This window comes from Condylura cristata, unplaced genomic scaffold, assembly GCF_000260355.1.
Source record: "Condylura cristata isolate star-nosed mole 26May11 unplaced genomic scaffold, ConCri1.0 scaffold00001, whole genome shotgun sequence".
NCBI lineage: Eukaryota > Metazoa > Chordata > Mammalia > Eulipotyphla > Talpidae > Condylura > Condylura cristata.
The window spans coordinates 80,142,392-80,161,635 of record NW_004567102.1 but is presented as its reverse complement, the minus strand read 5'-3'; the positions used below and the strand labels follow the sequence as shown (position 1 = coordinate 80,161,635).

Sequence of the window (19,244 nt, the reverse complement as noted above, 5' to 3'; positions counted from 1 at the left end):
AACTCAGCACTATGAAGCTATCTGCAGCCACTGTAGCAAAATTCTATCCCTGGCCAGGGTACATGAGCAAGGGTCTCAGGAGAGATGAGACACCTGCTACTCCCCTCAGCAGTGTATTTCAGTACATCTGCCTGTTCTGCTCTCCACTCTGTCTCTGGTGACTCCTATCACCCTCCCCCAATATATCTGGCCTGCACCCCAGCTCTTATATGCATAAATAAATAAATCTTTTAAAAAAAACCAGGATAATAAATTGTATGCATTCTAACACAATAATTCTTTTTAAGATTTATTTATTTATGCATACAAAAATTGGTATAGGCTAGAGGTGTGGGAGATGATGGGAGTCACCAGAGCAGAACAGGCAAATCAAGGAAGTACACTTCTGAGGGAAGCAGCAAGCAGGTGGGTCAGGAGAGGTCTGCCACACGATGTGGGTCAGCTCCCTGCCAGGCGATCCAGCTCCTGTTGCACTGGCTGCCCACAGCTTCATAATGCAGCAAAAAAATCATGCTTTTCAACAATGAAAAGAGAAGTAACTTAGAAATGGGAAATGAATGGGATCTGAATAGACAGTTCTCCAAAGGAATTATACAAATGACCAATTAACACATGAAAAGATGCTCAATATCACTAATCACTAGGGAAATACATTATCAAAATCACAGTGAGATACTACGCAGTTAGTAGGATGGATAAATAATATATACAACAACAAAACCAAGTGGAGATAAGGAAATGGGGAGACTGGAACCTTTATGCATTGCTGGGAGGGTGATAAAATGCCACATCCAACTTGGAAAAGAGTTTTGACAGATTCCTCAAAATGCTAAATGTAAAATTACCCTCTGACCCAGCACCTCCATTCCTAAGTATATATCAAGATAATTGAAAATATGTGGGTACAAGCTTGTATCCTAATTTCACAATACCAAGAAAGTGGTAATAATCGTTTTATATAATTTATAATTCATAGATGGCAAATCTATGAATTCTTTAAATCTTAAGTTCAATAAATCTTCTTTACTTGAGGACATCCTATGAGGAAAAAATGAAGTGCATTGTACCCAAATGACCAAAGTCGACTTACCATGTGTGGAGCACTGATTGTTGCTTGGAAACCTACAAAAAAGAAGAGAACAACTGATACATTCAGTTTCAAAAACATAGTCAATATTCTATGAAATTCCCTTTTCTAGCATTCACAAATAATTTTTTGTAATTTTTTTTTTTACAATCTCACAAATACAACATATACTTTGTCCTTTAGCATGTTATCATGCAGCAATTAAAAACAAGAAAACAGAGCCCTGCCAAAGGCTAAATGTTCATCTGGTACAACAGTCCCAATTACTTTAAAAAAGTCTTCTGTAGGGTTAGCTGAGAAAGGAAGAATTTCAATAAGTTGAATTGATAAAATTTATGACTTGTCTTCTTTTCAGATTTATAAAAAGAAAATGTCTCAATCGATAATACATATTTAATACTGTGAAATTAAGCTGCTTTTCATTGGGCAACTAGAGCAGCTGGCAAACAAAGTGGCTAAAAAGACTAATATACTACTTCATTTTGCTCTTCATACTATATCTAATGATAATTTAGACACTTTTCTGAGTTTAAAGCTTTTACTTTCTTTCAGTGTTGCTCAAAACTTACCTGCTTCTGCATCTGAAGCAATTTTCACTGAGCGGTGGTAGCAGGTGCCTTCGGGGTTCAGAAGCTCCTCAGGATCTTCTCTGCTGGCTGTTAAGTGCTTCAAAAGGAGAAAGCATGGCAGCTGGCCCACAGAATCCTGAGGCGCTTCTAAGCCTCAAAGGCGCCCACTGCCAAGGCTCAGCAGTTCAGCAAAACCTGCTTCAGGAGAAGGAGTTAAATATGGAACTTTCTAAAAACCAGCATAAGCCAAAGAATTCAGGGCAAGTGAAGCAGAGGAGTCGGTAATAATTATATTTATTCCTTTTACTACTGATTTTAAAAATTAGTTCTGATATGAAAACAACCTAGTCAACATTAAGGGCCCTTAAGAAAAGTCAGCATTCAGTTTAAATTTTAAGTTTTCACTAAAAGCACACTTTATGAAAAATTTTAAAATTCTTTATATTATATATATATATATTGCTACTGCTTGAGAACACAGAGATGGTACTTCATATATAGCATTTTATTAAAATGGATTTGTTTTCTACCATGCGATTTGGAAGAGCATAAAATTCAGATAGCAAGATGATATTTATTTCCTAGCCTAGTTTTGCTTACAAAAATTACAGAGTAAAAAAAAAAAAATTACAGAGTAAATAAATGAAAATGTGACGTTTTCAGAAACCTAAAGCTTACCTATTGATTGTGGAGAATCCATGTAAGGGTTGCACTTTGCATAGTGGGAGCGGTCTGTGGCCAGCATTACTTCAAATACTTTATCTGTCTTGATGATCCCATTTTCTGAAACGAACAAAGCAAATATATTAAGCTGGAAATGAGATGACTAAACATGTTTGGAATAATTATTCTGGCTGTATGTAAAGACAGGGTTGAAAGAGAACAGACTAGAAGTAACTGCAATGACCCAGGTAATCACAACCTTATCTTTAATAATGCAGCAAGAAAACAAAGATAAAAAAGAATTTGAGTAATATTTACTGGGCAATAATACCTGCCTGGATTTGGAGGTGGGAGAGGGGGATGATTGTTGAGATGCCAATATCACAAACTGATTTGAGAAATCCTGGAAAAGGACAAGAGTCAAGGAGAAAAAAGACAAATTATTCACTTCGGGGCTCTGGACAATACAAATGGAGCTATTCCTGTCAGTTGGACATACAGATCTGGGACTCAGAAACAAGACGTAAGTGACAGATACAGATTTCTAGTTATAGGGATGGCACCTGGAGCAAAGGAAGTAAACTAAAGTAGCCAGAGAAGAACAGGAGGAAAACATCTGAGAGTTCTTTATTTTGAGTTTTAACCTCTTGTTAGAAATATGATTTACAAATATTTCCTTTCATTCAGCAGGCTGTAATTTTCACTTTATTGATAGTTCTTTTGCTGTGCAGATTTTAGTTTGATGTGTCCCACTGATTTCTGTTTTTGTTGCTTGCTTTGAGTCAGGTTTGCATGTTCAGTCTTGGTAAACATGCAAACATAGTGAACCCTTCAAAGACAGTAATAAGCAGTTACAGAGGTAGCATAGAATCAAGCAGAAATACCATTAGAAAACCCAAGATAAATTATTTTTTTTAAGAAGGAATGCAGTCAATAATATTATTTGGCTCCTTCAACTATCAATTCCTTGACATTAACTATAAAACATTAGTGGTCTCCCTGGTGGTTCAGGGGTTAGACAGCACTATGAAGCTATCACCAGCCACTAAAGCAGAAGTCTCATCACCAGTTGGCCAGAGAGGTAACCTACATGGAGCAGCAGACCTCTCCTGTCCTGCCCACTGCTCCCCTCAGCAGTGTATTTCAATAGGTCTACATATTCTGCTCTCCACTCTGTCACTAGTGAATCCTCTCACCTCCTGCACCTCTGGCCTACACCCCAGTTCTTGTATGCATAAACAAACAAATAAATAAATATTTAAATAAATAAATATATAATCTTAAATTGTAATAACCATAATGCTACTGTGCATAAAGTTATTATTAAAAAAGATTCTCTTAAGTTAGTGCATCTAATGCCTGTTAGATGCATAACAAAAATAGTGCCCCATGCATAGGATTTTAAAAATGAACAAGATAGTTTATGTCCTCACAGACCAAAAGTCTCTATGATTAGTATATGAATTTGACAAATCTAGAAATAAAAATTTTAAACTAAAATATGCACTGCTACTAATTTGGCTATATGATAATTAGCTATTTTTTTTTAAAGATTTATTTATTCGTGCATACAGAACTGGGGTACAGGCCAGAGGCTCAGGGGCGATGAGAGGCTTCACCAGAGACAGAGTGGGGAGCAGAACAGGCAGATCAACGAAGTACACTGCTGAGGGGAGCAGCGGGCGGGTCAGGAGAGATCTGCCACGCCATGTGGTCACCTCCGGGGCAGACGGGAGTCGAACTCATGCGGAAGCAGCTTTAGATTCTCAGTGCTGTGCTTTAACCCGCTGCGCCACCAGGGAGGGCCAATTAGCTATTTTTTAAATGAGACTTCTGTAAAGGTATCATGAAAAGTTTAAAATATTTATACAAATTAAATGTATCAACTCTGGTGCTTACAGGTTCTGTAAGGTAGTGGCAGGCACCAGAATCTGAATTTCTCCATGCAGTCCCTCAAAATATAAAATAAGAAGGGACATAAACAAAACCAACACGCCTTTGAACCACATGTCTTTGCAATGCCAGGACAAAGAATATCCATATTTCAAATTACATTTAAGAAGGAAATTAACAAATTTCAACAAAGCTCCTACTGCTGCAAAATCATATTAGAGAAAGCAAGGGTGGGGAAAGCTTTTCAATGTGCCAGGAAAAAGGTAGAAGAAAGCAGGGGATAAAGATGAAGTACAGATAAAATCACTCCCAGAAAGCAGTAGTACAACACTAAGTAAAATACCACAGGCCTCCCTGGTGGCCTAGGGGTTAGGTCTCAGCCCTAACAAGCTATTCCCAGCCACTGTGGACTGAGTTCGATCACCAGCCAGGTTGCTGACCCACTCACATGGCACAGCAGACCTCTCCTGTCTTGCCCACTGTTCCCTTTAGGGGTGTATTTCAGGAGATTAACTTGTTCTGCTCCCCACTGTCTTTGATGAATCCTCTCACCCCGACCCCGTACCTCTGGCCTACACCGCAGTTATTGTATGCGTAAATAAAATAAAAATAAAATCTTAATTAATAATAATTATAAAACAAAATACTAAACACAGGTCTGAGACTTAGAAGTTCACAGCTCTGGCCTCAAGGAAGGAACTAAAAAATAAGTAGGTTGAGGGCTCTCTCTGGTGGCACAATGGGTTAAAGCACAGCACTATGAAGCTATTGCAGCCACTGCAGCATGAGTTTGATCCCCAGCCAGGGAGCTGACCCACATGGTGTGGCAGATCTCTCCTGACCCGCCGCTGCTCCCCTCAGCAGTGTGCCTCAACAGTCTGCCTGTACTGCTCCTCACTTTGTCTCTGGTGAATCCTCTCACCCCTACCCTGGCAGCTCTGGCCTGTACCCCAGTTCTTGTGTACATAAATAAATCTTCCAAAAACATGAGTAGGTTGACAAAGGTACCAAGACCATTCAATGATAACAAACTACCTTTTATTAACAAATGTTCCTGCCACAGCAAAAGTATGAAGGTCACTGAACCCTTACCTCATACCATCTATAAAAACTCAAAAATGGATGAAAGTCCTAACTAAATGTAAGAGCCAAAGCCATAAAACACATAGAAGAAAATAAGGAGAGGTAAATCTTCATGATCTTTAGCAATGGATTCCCAGGACACCCAAAGTATAACAGCAAAATCAATACATTGGATTTCATCCAAATTTAAAAAAACTGTGTTTCAAAGATATATTCTCCCAAGAAGATCTACAAATTACCAACAATCTCATGAAGATACTGGTATCATTACTCATCAGGGAAACAAGTTAAAACCACAAATAGATACTGTATCATACCCACGAGGATGGATGTAATCAAAAAGTCAAATAACAAGAAGTATTGTTAGTTAAAGATGTGAAGAAAACAGAACCCTTATACACTAAAAGTGAGAGTGTAATATGATGCAGCTACTCTGGAAAACTGCCTGACAGCTCCTCAAATTATGACACATAAGAGTTCCCACAGGACTCAGCAATTCATTTCACTGGCAGAAGAGACAGGAAAACATATGTCCACACAAAAACTTGTACATGAATATGCAGAGCATTATTTATAACAGACAAAATATCCATCAATTTATAAATAGAAATGAATTTTGAAATCATGTTGGGTAAAAAAAGGCATTATTAAATACCACATATTGCATGACTCTAACAAAATGTTCAGAATAGGAAAGTATAATAATGTCCAATGTCAGCCCAAATATGCAGTTGATCCAGATAAGAAGTTGGTAGGAATCCAAGCTATAGATCAAAAAATTAAAACTTTCAAACATTAAGTCACTCAAGAAAGTATCTGTTGTGCTCACTTTGGCAGCACTTTCACTAAAACTGGAATGATACAAAGAACATTAGCATCTGCACACAAAGGTGACATGGAAATTCAGCAATCATTCCACATTTTAAAAAATTAATTAAATCACAGAAAAGGAAGTAAGGCTATGCAATGTGAAGGAAGTATGTTCTCCTCAATACTAGGTGTTGGGAAAATTCAAAAACCACATGCAAAACAAAGAAGCTAGATTATTTTATACCACACAAAAAATTAGATCAAAATGGATTAAAGACTTTAATGTAAGACATAAAACCATAAACTCTTTAAAGAAAATATAGGTGGGCCCTCCCTGGTGGCACAATGGGTTAGGACGCAGCACTGTAAACTAGCTGCAGCCGCTTTGGTGCAAGTTCAATCCCCCATCCCTGAGGTGACCACAGGGCGCGGCAGACCTCTCCTGACCTGCCTGCTGCTCCCCTCAGCAGTGTACTTTGTCAATCTGCCTGTTCTTGCTCCCCACTTTGTCTCTGGTGAATCCTCTTATCCCTGCACCTCTGGCCTGTACCCCAGATCCGTATGTATAAATAAAATAAATCTTTTAAAAAGAGAGAGAAAATGTGAGTGTAAGTTACTTGATATAAATCTTGGTAAACTTTTGGACCTGACTTCCAAAACAAAGGCAGCAAAAGCAAAACTAATGTGACATGTCAAAGTAAAATCTACAGAGCAAAATAAATAATCAAAAAATGAAAATACAACCTACTGAATGTGACTATTTGTAGATCATATCTCTAATAAAAGGTTAAAACCCAAAATACATAAAAAGTCCATCAAACTTAATGGGGAAATCCAATTAAAAATATGCAGAGATTTGAAAAGACATTTTTCTAAAGACATACAGATGACCAACAGGTACAAAGTGCTCAACTTCACTAATCATCAGGGAAATGCAAATTAAAGCCACAATGAGATATAATCTCACATCTGTTAGGACAGCTGTGATCAAAAAGACATGGTCCAGTTTATAATGGCTGCAAACAGCAGCCTCCTTGGGAGTGTAAGCCACTTGTTTTTGTGAGTTGCCCTTAGGGACCTTGGAGACAGCCCTTTGTGATGACAACCATGTCTAATCTCATGATATGTCCAATGTTACACTCCAAACAGGTATACTGGGTACCTTTGGAAAGTCCCAGGGCATAGTACACAAAGGTCAAGTCATCGTGCCCATTCCCCGCAAGTTGTAGAACAAGGAGCGTGTGTTTGAGGCACTATACAGGCTAGTGCCCACCAGGATATTCTCAGCTCCAAGAAATGGGGCTTTCCTAAATTTAATGTGGATGAATTTGAAGATATGGTGCCTGAAAAGTGGTTCAACACAGATGGTCAGATACATCCTTAACTGTGACAGTGGTCCTCTGGACAAAAGGCAGGCCCTGCCCTCACGAATGCCTCAGAGCTACCCCCTCTTTTGTCATGTTCACCAATAAACCCCACTTCTTTTCAAAACAAACAAACAAAAAGACAAGAAATAGCAAGTGTTGGGTAGGGTCTGGAGAAAAAGGGATCTTCATGCGATATGGAAAACAGTATGGCAGTTCCTGAAAAAATAAAATTAGAACCATGATGTAATGAAATAAATTAGACAGAAAAAGAAAATTTTAGGTGATTTTATTATACCAAGAGTCTTTTTAAAAATGAACAAACAAAATAAAACTTAAAAACCGAATGGTAGTTGCCAGAGAGTAGTGAGCTTGGGATGTGGGCAAAGGAAGGGGGTCAACAGGTACAAACTGCCAGTTACAAAGTGCTAGGCTACGGGCAGGTAATACACAGCACGGCACAGTCAACAGTACTGTAGCACATACTTGAAAGTTGCCAAGAGAGTAAATCCTAAAAATAAACTTTGTATGATGATGGGGTGGGAAAACTAGATTATTTACTAGGTGATCATTTCACAATTTACACAAACATCAAGCCATTAGATTGTAAATCTGAAATCAATATAATGTTATATATCACTATGCCTCAGTAAGAAAAGTTTTTTTTTTTTTTTAAAGCTATCTTTATTTTCAACTTGAGGGCAGGGAGGGGCACATTAGGAGATTAACTGGGGGTGGGGAGAGGAGTCAAAATACTATACAAGAACCATGATTTAGATATTAAGTAAACTGAAATGTGGTATGATTTCAAGCAACTGATGAAGTATAAAAAAAGGAAAAATATTTGACTTTCTCATCAATAGTATAAGGGTCTGCACCACTGGAAACAACAGGGAATAAACAAACTCAGCACTTTCTATAGCTGTGCAGAGTGTTAACAGTCCTTCAATTAATCATGATACTGATTTTCAAGCTCTAAAAATGAACAAAGTTGGGGGTCTCCCTGGGGCCTAGGGCTTAAGTCTCTATGTGATCACCACTATGGCATGAGTTTGATCCCTTGCCAGCTGACCCACATGGCACAGCAGACCACTCCTGTCCCACCTGCTGCTCCCCCCAGCAGTGTATTTCAGTAGGTCTACCTGTTCTGCTCCCTACTTTGTCTTGGTGATTCTATTCAATACCTGTTCCTCTTGCCTACACCCTAGTTTTTACAATAAAAATAAATAGCCACAGGAAAAAAACATTTTTTAAAAAAATGAACAAATCACTGAAGAGTTACAGCTCAGAACAAAATGTAAATGTTATTGACCGCAACAATGTAATTTGTAGTAAACTGGGAAGCAATAGAGAACTCACTAAAATTCTTTTTTTACAAAGTGGAGGTGGTAAGAGGTTACATTAGTTTATAAAATACAGAACAAGAAATTGAGGTTAAAGTATATTACTCAAAGTTACAAAGGCAACCCCAAAAGAGGAACAAAAAATTATGAGAAAACTCAGCAGATGATGGTTAAAATTGATCAAATGAGGCAGCTCTTATCCCAGGACTGCCCACTCCCCTCTATGTGAGCATCTCTTTTTTTTTTTTTTGATTTATTTATTTGTACATACAGAACTGGGGTACAGGCCAGAGGCTCAGGGGCGGTGAGAGGCTTCACCAGAGACAGAGTGGGGAGCAGAACAGGCAGATCGACGAAGTTCACTGCTGAGGGGAGCAGCGGGCGGGTCAGGAGAGGTCTGCCTCGCCATGTGGTCTCCTCCGGGGCAGGCGGGATTTGAACTCATGCGGAAGTGGCTTTAGCTTCTCAGTGCAGTGCTTTAACCGGCTGCGCCACCAGGGAGGGCCGTGAGCATCTCTTTTAACAAACTTTTCCCTTTGAAAAAGAGCAGCAGCAACAACAGCAATAGCAGTAGCCCACCTGTGTCTATGCAGGTGCCTCTTTTTCTCCTTTTCCTAATAAACCTGTCCCCTTAAAATGTAAGATAATAAAAAAAAATGTAAGATAATAATAATCATCATTTGCTAAGGAAAAAAGTTTACGCATGTGATTTTGAGACATGAAGATAATCACCAAAAATCAAAAAGGTGGACCTCCCTGGTGGCACAGTGACGTTAATTTTCAAGCTATTCCCAGCCACTGCACCCTGAGTTAGATCCTGGCCAGGGAGCTGACCCACATGGTGCAGCAGCCCTCTCCTGTCTCACTCGCTCAGTACATCTGCGTGTTCTGAACCCCACTCGGTCTCTGGTGAATCCTCTCATGGCCCTCCCCAACACCTACGGCCTACAACCCAGTTCTTATATGCATAAATAAAAAATAAATCTTTTTTAAAAAAGCAGAAGAATTGAAAAGTAATTCACTCCACTTAACACGCCTGGAGTGGGAGAGAGAGAGGAAGTGATTACTATTTTTTATTACAAGCCCTCTGTACTATTTTCATATATATTACTTGACTAAAAGTTAATCTTTTCTAAAAAATATTTATTTATGTATACAGAACTGGGATATAGGCTAGAGGTACAGGGGTGGTGAGAGGCTTCATCAGATACAGAGCAGGGAGCAGAACAGGCCAACTGACGAAGTACACTGCTGAGGGAGCAGCGGGCAGGTCAGGAGAGGTCTGCTGCGCCATGTGGGTCACCTCTGGGGCTGGGGATTGAATTCATGCTGAAGTGGCTCTAGCTTCTCAGTGCTGTGCTTTAAGCCACTGCACCACCAGGGAGGGCCCAAAAGTTAACCTTTTAAATTATCCTAACCTATGATCACAGTGAGATCTATGTATACATAGGCAGGCACACACCTCTAATTAGCAAGATATAAGATGTGGCAAGGCCTCTTCTTCACAGTGTTATAATTTTAATTGGGGGCATTTTTTAGCCTTTTTGTAGTTAGTGTAGAACTTACAATTAAGTTCCTGTCAGTGGTACATATACAGAAATTATGTATGCAAACTTCTGGATCATGCCCTTGAAAAGAGTGGGAGTTTTCTCTTTCCTCATTGCTGTCTGCATTACTAGAATACAGGAGTGGTAGAGGGCAGAGCAGTAAGAGAGAAGGGTCCAAGTTCCAACACCACAGAATTTTCCTTCCCCATCAGAACCACCATACTAGGCATGAATTGTTTATAAAGGGGTTCTACAGGACCCAGAAACTGATTTTGGTGGTCATTGTTACTTTTTCATAATTATAGCAGTAGAACAGGTATCTACAACATCAGAACATAAAAGCACACTGCAAAAAAGAGGAAAATGAGATCAATCTCAGGAGGGCGGGAGGCATGAAAGCTAAACAAGATGCACTACATTTTATACAGTAAGCGAATGAAAGCTGGGGCATAAAAAAATCACATTAACTGAGGACCCTAGAAAATTAGTATAACGTGTAGAATGGTTCTGAGTGGACAGAAACAGAAAGTGTGATGACCAACCAGATACCATGTATGTGAGAACCTAGGCTAAAATATCACTGAAATACACAGATAACTACAAAAGGTATTTGTCGGAACTACTGAGTTAACTGAGTAACAACCTGAAAGTATCAATGATTTATTCCAAGATTTTTTTCTTCTAAGATTTTTGATGAGGGGCCTCCCTGGTGGCGCATGAGTTAGGACACATCACTGCAAGCTAGTCGCAGCCACTTCATTGGGAGTTCAATCCCCGGCCCCAGAGGAGATCCACATGGCTCAACAGACTTCTCCTGTCTCACCTGCTGCTCCCCTCAGCAGTGTACTTCATCAGTCCACCTGTTCTGCTCCCCACTCTGTCTCTGGTGAATCCTCTTACCACCCCTGCACTTCTGGCTTGTACCCCAGTTCTGTATGCATAAATATATTTTTTAAAGATTTATTTATTTATTCATACAGAACTGGGGTACAGGCCAGAGATGCGGAGGGTGAGAGGATTCACCAGAGACAGAGTGGGGAGCAGAATAGGCAGATCGACGAAGTACACTGCTGAGGGGAGCAGCGGGCGGGTCAGGAGAGGTCTGCCACGCCATGTGGTCACCTCCGGGGCAGGCGGGAGTCGAACTCATGCGGAAGTGGCTTTAGATTCTCAGTGCTGTGCTTTAACCCGCTGCGCCACCAGGGAGGGCCGCATAAATATTTTTTTAAAAATGGGAAGAGAGGGGAGTCTCTTCCTTAAAAAAAAAAAAAAGATTTCAATAAGGGAAAATAAAGGAATGAAAACAACTGTCGAAGAAATAAAAATAAGAGGATTTGTTTTAGTAAGAATAATGAAAACACAGGTAAGAAAATAGCTGCAGGAACTTTTTAAAGCTTTTTCTAGATGTGTTACAAAGTTACATCTCAACAAAAGAAATATTATTTTACTAGCTTATGACTTGAGCAGTTGTTAATCATCTACTCTACATTTCTTCTCAACCATCAATACACCAAGGAAAACAATAAGAAATAAACAAAAGGTCACCTTTAACTTTCCAACTAGAATGATTAGGCATAGTAAGTGGTAAGTAGAACTTGAAATGGGTTAGTTTTAAATTCATACAACAATCAAATAAGAATTTATATGAAAGCAATTTATAATACAGTATATCATTTAAGTACCAAAGACAATTTCAAAATGCCTCTTCCTAGAGACTATTACCAATTTTAATAGATAAAGTTAACTATTTGTCTTTGTTAATTATAAAAGCAGGATGTTCCCGAACTTCTCACATTACCCAAAACTCTTAAAAAGTATATATAACCAAATGTTAACTTCTATGGCAAAATACACATAACCCCATGGACATTATTTCTAGCCATCTAAGATACAATTAAAGTCACAAAATCTGGAGTTTGGAAGGGTCTTGGAGAACTAGCAAGTTTCCAAGCTGGTGACAAATCTCTTTTACAATATCCCTTACAGTAAAAGGGTCAATCAGTCTATGCTTTACCATATCTAGTGACACAAAACACTATTTTTTGTTTTTCTTTTTTTAAAGATTTATTTATTTATGCATACAGAACTGGGGTACAAGCCAGAGGTGCAGGGGTGGTGAGAGGATTCACCGGAGACAGAGTGGGGAGCAGAACAGGGAGATTGATGAAGTACAATGCTGAGGAGAGCAGTGAGTGAGGCAGGAGAAGTCTGCTGAGCCATGTGGATCACCTCCAGGGCTGGGGATCGAACTGGCACTGAAGTGGCTGCGGCCAGCTTTCAGTGCTGTGTCCTAACCCACTGTGGCACCAGGAAGGGCCGAAAACACTATTTTTCAAAGCCCACTCTTTGTTAGGATAGCTTTGTGAATACTTTTAAAATCTGCCTCCCCTCAACCCCTCCACTTAGCCTGGTTTAACTCCTACATGATATTTCTTCAACTATTTAAACACCATTGTTCTCTTATGCTTCCATGCTGCTAAACCAAGCCATCTCAATCTCATTAAAATCATCATATAAAATGCTGACCCTTCTTGTCAGCCTCATCATCCTTGTCTGATATCTGTTTTTCATTGCTACTTTTAAAACATGTCCAGAGCTGAATGCAATACTAATAACAAGTCATGAAACAGCACAATGGAACTAATATCAAATAGAATACAGCATCTAGACCTAGTGCTGGTCAATAGAAACTCTTAAGTTCCATCTGCATTGTCCAACATACCAGCTATGAGCCTCATGTGGCTCTTAAACTCTTGAAATGTGTTTAAAGTGACTGAGGAACTGAATTTATAATTTTTTTCAACTTTAAAATATAGGTAGACACACTGTTTATTAAAATTTCCTCAAAATGTCACATAAATTATTTTGTTCAATGCATTGTAAATTTACTTATGAATATGTCAAGACTTAGTTTAAATAAATTAAAATGAGGTATTTTCTGCATTCTAAATTAGCTACTAATTTCTGAAAATAGTCAATTTAGGATACTATTAGCTGGGTATAGTTGGTCCATGAATGCACATGATAAAAATAACGGAATACTTTCTTTTCTACTAGTTATGTAAGTGTCTACAAAGTAACACTCTAAATAGAATAAGAAAATAATTTCAATTTATTTGCAAAAGTAAAAACAGTAAGGATGCAAAATCACATAGTATCATCACTATAACATCTTCAAAGGTCTCCACTTAAATGTTTTCTAAGTGTCTGAGACATATCTTCCCTCAAATAAACTTCTGCATCTCACATCTCTTTGCACACCCCTCACAAATTTCAAGTTGCCTGTTTACCTACTTTTTTCAATTCAAAAAATGGCAAATCATTCCAGCTGTGCAGGCCTAAAATCTTGCTGTCATTTCCTTGACTCCAATCCTTCTCTCACACACCAAATGCTAATCTAACAATTGCTATTTTCTCTGCCTGGAATGCTAACCTCCCAATTCTACCTGCATAGCTTGTGTTTCTTCCTCTCCACCAAATCTATGCTCAAATAATTTAGTGAGAGGCCATCTGCCCTATAACTGCAAACCAACTACCCATACTCTCTATCCATCCCTCCCCTACTTTATCACTTTCCATGTGACATACTGTGTGCTTTATTCATTTGCTCCCTTTAGGAGGAAGCAACAAGAGAGAAAAGATGTCTGTTTTATTCACTTAAATATCCCCACTGTCTGGCCTGAAAAAGTCAAACACGACACATATGCAAAATACTATATATGCAAAATGACTCAATCAAGGATGTAAAGGAAATAACTGACATTAGGGTAATGGACTAATTACCTTTACAAATAAAAATAGGTAAAAGAACAATTTTTAGCATTGTTTTAAGTGGCCAGTACATCATTTGAAGTCTGTTAGTTAAAATTAACCTTCATCCAGCACTCTGGTTTAGAAAGCCAGGCTCCAGGAGACGCTCTCTCCTAACTTTGCCTACTCCACCTCCATCTTTTCTCAACTTTTACCATGCCTTAAAATTAACTCAGTAAAGAAGAAAATGAACCTAATGTAAATATTTCAACTGTTTCATTCCCTAGTTTAAGCAGGCTCATGGTTGGTTTAATTTGCTTCACAAGCATATTACTGCCTATAATTAGAAAATAACTATTTTTCACATTATAGGCTTGTCTTATTCTACTTAATTAACTTAACATAAAAATCCACTTCTCTAGTTGTACTGACAACATTTGAAATGTTCAGTGCCACAGGACGCTAGTAGCTACCACACTGACCAGCTCAAATACAGACACTATAGAGAGCTTTGCTATGCAGAACTGCTCTAGGCTTTCTTCCTAAAACTTTACTTGAAAGTACATAACTGATTCAGGTAAAACCGAGGCTGAGTTTAACACTGTCATTCTGATTCTCTGTGTCGGTGAGTAGCCCCTGGAGCAGCAGCACCAGTATTGAAGAACTTGAGAAATAAAAATTCTTGACCCTCAGCATTCACCTCCTTTTCCAATTTGCAGATCTCTTTTCACATCAACATCAACATAATCACATTTAACCTTGTCTAAAGGTTAAATTAGAAGTCCTTAAACTAGTGGACACAACAGTGGAATAACCAGGAAAGAGGGAGAAAGTTCACAAGTAAAAATTACTTTTACAATAAATAAAACCTATTAGCTAGAATTAATGCAGCAAGAAGTTGAACTAAAGTTGTACAAGTGTTACAAAAGAAGCTAAACAACTAGCTACTCTAATTTCCTCTTAACCACAGACCTAACATAAGACCAAATTTTTGTATATTACTAGTCATGGGTGTCAAACATCTCTTATTAAATTGTCCATAGGAAACATGTGAAGAGGGTTCAGCTAGGAGTGGCAATGTAATAGTACTCTAAAATGATTATGAAACCACAGGGACAAGATCTAGTCTTGGCTTACTAGAAATGTGGCCCAAAAAAGGAGTCTTAGAGAGCCTGATTGATTACAAGTCTGCCACAGCCAAGTATCTACTGAGATGAACCTATCAGTGGAAAATTACTTAATCACAAATCGTGTATAGAATGTTTTCGTGTACACTGCAACCGTAGTAGGTACTAGAGCACTTTAAGAAATTTTATGACAATACTTACATCTTTAGTACATGTGGAACCCATGTGAACCTAAATTACACTTCATTTACTGCCTTACTATTGCTCCAACATATAAACATCCACTTCCAACCAAATATTTTTCCTTAAAGTGAATACTGGCGATGCTTGACAGAATTTTGAAATCTAACCATCCTTCACTGCTGAACACTAAGGACACAGGTTCTTATTATATTGTAAAACATCAATTTTATTATAAAAAAAAGATAATAAGCAATGTGAAGCGCTAGTCAAGTGCTAGCAGTGCTATTTATTTCTCTCACTCATCTTGATGTTCTGAGCACAGATTCATACATAAAATGTACATTTAATTGGCATTTCTGAGGGAAAAAAAGAGTTAAGTTCTTGGAAAGGATTCGAAGATATTTTAAAAGCCCCAGCCCTCAAGGAGGTTACAGACCAACCTAGGAGACCTGACAAACACACGAAAAGCTAAATGACATGTAACAATTAAAAAGATCATGTGGCAGGATATGTTTATTTGCAAAGTTAGTGACAATGAAAGTACCAGCAGTCCAGGTCTCCCAGACCCCGGCACAGTATTTCGATGTAAAAAAAGAAAAAGTGACACAGCATTCATGCCACAATAAAATTATCATTAAAGGACGGGCTACAATAACTAAGGAGAAAGGCAGAAAGAAACTTCCATACAAGGCTTTTAAAGCACACGGTACCCCAGGAAAAGTTAGAACATTACACACACACACAACCTGGGATCTTCTGGATCCCAGGATCTTTGAAATATAAAAGCCTCTGGGGGACAGCCTTCCTTGATTATTTCTTCCTCCGCGCCCCACAAAGCTTTCCACTGGACAGTCACCCCAGAAATTTCTCCCAGCATCTGCAATGACAATCCTCTCATCTTCCTCTCCCTCCCCTCTTCTGTATCAGACCGTGGCATCTCCCTCCAGAGGAAAAAACGGAGGGCGGGGGAGGCAGGGTAGGAGAGAAAGCTTGCAGCCAGGCGACTAAGAAGTAGGAGGATGGTGGGAAGACGCGGGGGGCGAGGGTGAGGTCCTCTGGGTTTCCAGCCCAGTCCCTAGAGTCTGGCCTAGCCTCCCCACCCCGAGGGCACGCCCCTCGCCCGCCGGACCCCAAGAGCAGGCGGCGGTCTCCAATGACAGCCCAGCCACCTGTGCCGCACCCCCGGCCCCCGGCCGCGAGGAGCCGCCAGCCCCAGCCCCACCAGCAGCGGCCTCAAGCTCCTTCTCCCCCCTTCCCGTCCACGTCGCCAAGGAGTGACAGGTCCCCGGGGAGAAGGCAGGAGCGCACGCCGTTGGGGACCTCCGGAGCCACCCTGCGCCAAAACCCTCCATCGCGCGCCAGGAGGTAAACGGAACGTCTCGGACGGCCCCGGGGGACCCGGGCCAGGCCTGGCCTGTCCCAATTGCCCCGCACCGGCCCGGGGTGGCACTTACTGCGAAGGTTGTGGATCAGCTCCGAGTGGCTGGCGCCGCCGGATTTCCAGGCCATCGCTAGGCACACTCGGAGCAGGTACAAAACCGCCTTCAGAGCGGCGACGGTGCCGAGCAGCTTCGCCAAGAGTGAGACCACTTCCCACACGGTCACCGCCCCACCCGCGTCCCCGCTGGAGCCGCCGCTTTGACTGCCGTCGCCGCCGCTGCCGCCACTGCGCGCTCCCGGCATCCCCCGCGGCACGCATGCGCTCTGTGACGCCGCGCAGCCTGGGGTGCGGCCGGGTGGGGCTGGAGGCGGGGGTGGCCTCGCGCCCGGTCGCCCGCGCTGCTGGCTGCGGTTGCTGCCGGGTACTGGCCCGAGGCCGGGCTGATTCAGCGCCGCCGCTGCCTCCGCCGCCTGCCTTGTTCTGAGGCTTTCGGCTGCGCGCCGCCTCCGCGCTGGGTAGCCCTGAGGCGGGCGGGTAGGCGGTCGTGTGCGGGGCCGCAGCTCTGGTCACCGAGCGCGGCGGCGGGGTGGCAGGACGGATCTGTGCCGCCGCTTCTGCCGATCTGCTTTCGCCGCAGCCGGTGGCTCCGCAGTGGCCGCCGGGTCAGCTGTTGCGAGCCGCGGGTCTGCTCCTATAGCTGTCCAGATTGTTAGGCGGTGGGCTTCCTCAGTCTGCTACTTCACCCAACCCAGTTGTCTGTTAGGTGGACTAGAGACCCGGCTCCCTGTTGCGGAGCGCGAATTATCTTCCCAGAGCCGCAGAACTCAGGCCTCCTCTACCCGAGAACTCCAGCCTTTGGCTTTGTGACTAATATGTAACTGTTTTGTTAGCAGAGACCAGGATACCCTGATTTGTTCGCAATTCTTAAAGGCACAAATGCAGAGAGTGGAAGAATACCGTGACACCAGAGGTGAAACGAAGCAAAGGGAATACTCAGAGCAAATGCAATTGGTTAAAAATACCACTGGATCCTGTAGTTAGTGATTAATTCTTCCAACACAAGTGTGTGTTTTCAGCTCACAGCCTCAAATGCCACAGCTCTATTGCTGTCAGCTCTGCAAAATCGTGCAATAAGTGAGACATTGACAAAGATACCTGTCATACCCAGTTCGTAATTTAAACTCCCAGTCAGAACTGCAACTGCAAAATCCAATCACGCAATTCAATAAAAATTTAAGGAAGGAAACAAAATTATGTTAAGGCATGTGGATTATTGGGTCAGGAGCAATTTTTAAATTCTAGTTCTCGCAACATTTTGTCAAATGTAACACAACCTACTTCCATTTCGAAATATACATCACCTATTTCCTGGAGACTTCTGATTGTACATGAAATGACTCTCAAAGCATTGTTCTTCATATTAGGAATAAACTGCAATTTGGGGCTCTAATAGTTTTCCATTGCATCTCAGTAGTTTCTAATGGTCTTTTGGTTTAAAAAACAAACTGTCAAACCCTGATAACTCTCTATAGCTGATCTGAGGGATTGCATTTAAGTATGGCAGTTCCATTCTTAACAGATACCATATTAGAAAGAAAAAAAAAAATCAGGGCCCTCCCTGGTGGCACAATAGGTTTAGGACGCAGCACTGCAAGGTAGCCTCAGCCACCTTACTGCGAGTTCCATCCCTGGCCCCAGAGGTGACCCACATGGGGTGGCACACCACTCCTGACCCCGCCCACTGCTCCCCTCGCCAATGTACTTCGTCCATCTGCCTGTCTTGTTCCCCACTCTGTCTCTGGTGAAGCCTGTCACCTCTGGCCTGTATCCCAGTTCTGTATGTCCAAATAAATAAATCTTTTTAAAAAATCAAAGACCTGCTTACAAAACCGACACAATTATAAAGGGCCCATGAATAAGTCATACGTTGTGTGCAACAGGGTTTACATTCTCTTATCGTAGAGGCCCACAGCAAAAGAAAGCTAGCAACAGAGGGCAAAATGTGTTATTAGTGGTTTAGCTATTAAGTGCTACTATCACTTTAGATCATTATGATGGACTTATCAGGAAAAGATATAAAAAAAATGATTCTTGAAAGATGGGCAGGATTCTAAGAAGTAGAGTAATGGAAAGATGTTAGAGGCACAATCAAAAGCAAAGAAGGATCTGAAAGTACTGATTCCTGAGCGTAGGCATCACATATCGAACTAATTTTTAATCATATACATAAATGAATTGAAGGCTATACAGGCAATAGGTGTGAACACTAGAACTGAAGTCTTCAGAATTCCAACTCCAGATTCTAGCAAGTACGGTTAACATTTTGGAGTAAAGAACCTGTGAGACAAAGAGGAAAAGATTTAGAATACTAAATTGGTACGCTAATGAACGTTCTTCCGTGAGAATTTACGGGTTTTTAATCTTTTCTACGCCCAATGAAGTGC

The 19,244-nt window shown here is 40.8% G+C and overlaps 1 protein-coding gene across 1 annotated transcript in view; it reads right to left on the bottom strand.

Annotated features, from left to right (window-relative positions):
* Window positions 1-17,422, bottom strand: part of PCMT1 (protein-L-isoaspartate (D-aspartate) O-methyltransferase) — a gene marked incomplete at its 3' end in the record, with an annotated part of 38,434 nt that extends 21,012 nt beyond the window's left edge. The window contains exons 1-3 of the mRNA XM_012735061.1: window positions 16,874-17,422; window positions 2,335-2,439; window positions 1,091-1,122 (exon numbers count right to left, since the gene is read on the bottom strand). Coding sequence (XP_012590515.1) covers window positions 1,091-1,122; window positions 2,335-2,439; window positions 16,874-17,102 — 366 coding nt within the window. The remainder of the gene's footprint in view (window positions 1-1,090; window positions 1,123-2,334; window positions 2,440-16,873) is intronic.
* Window positions 17,423-19,244: the final 1,822 nt, after the last annotated feature.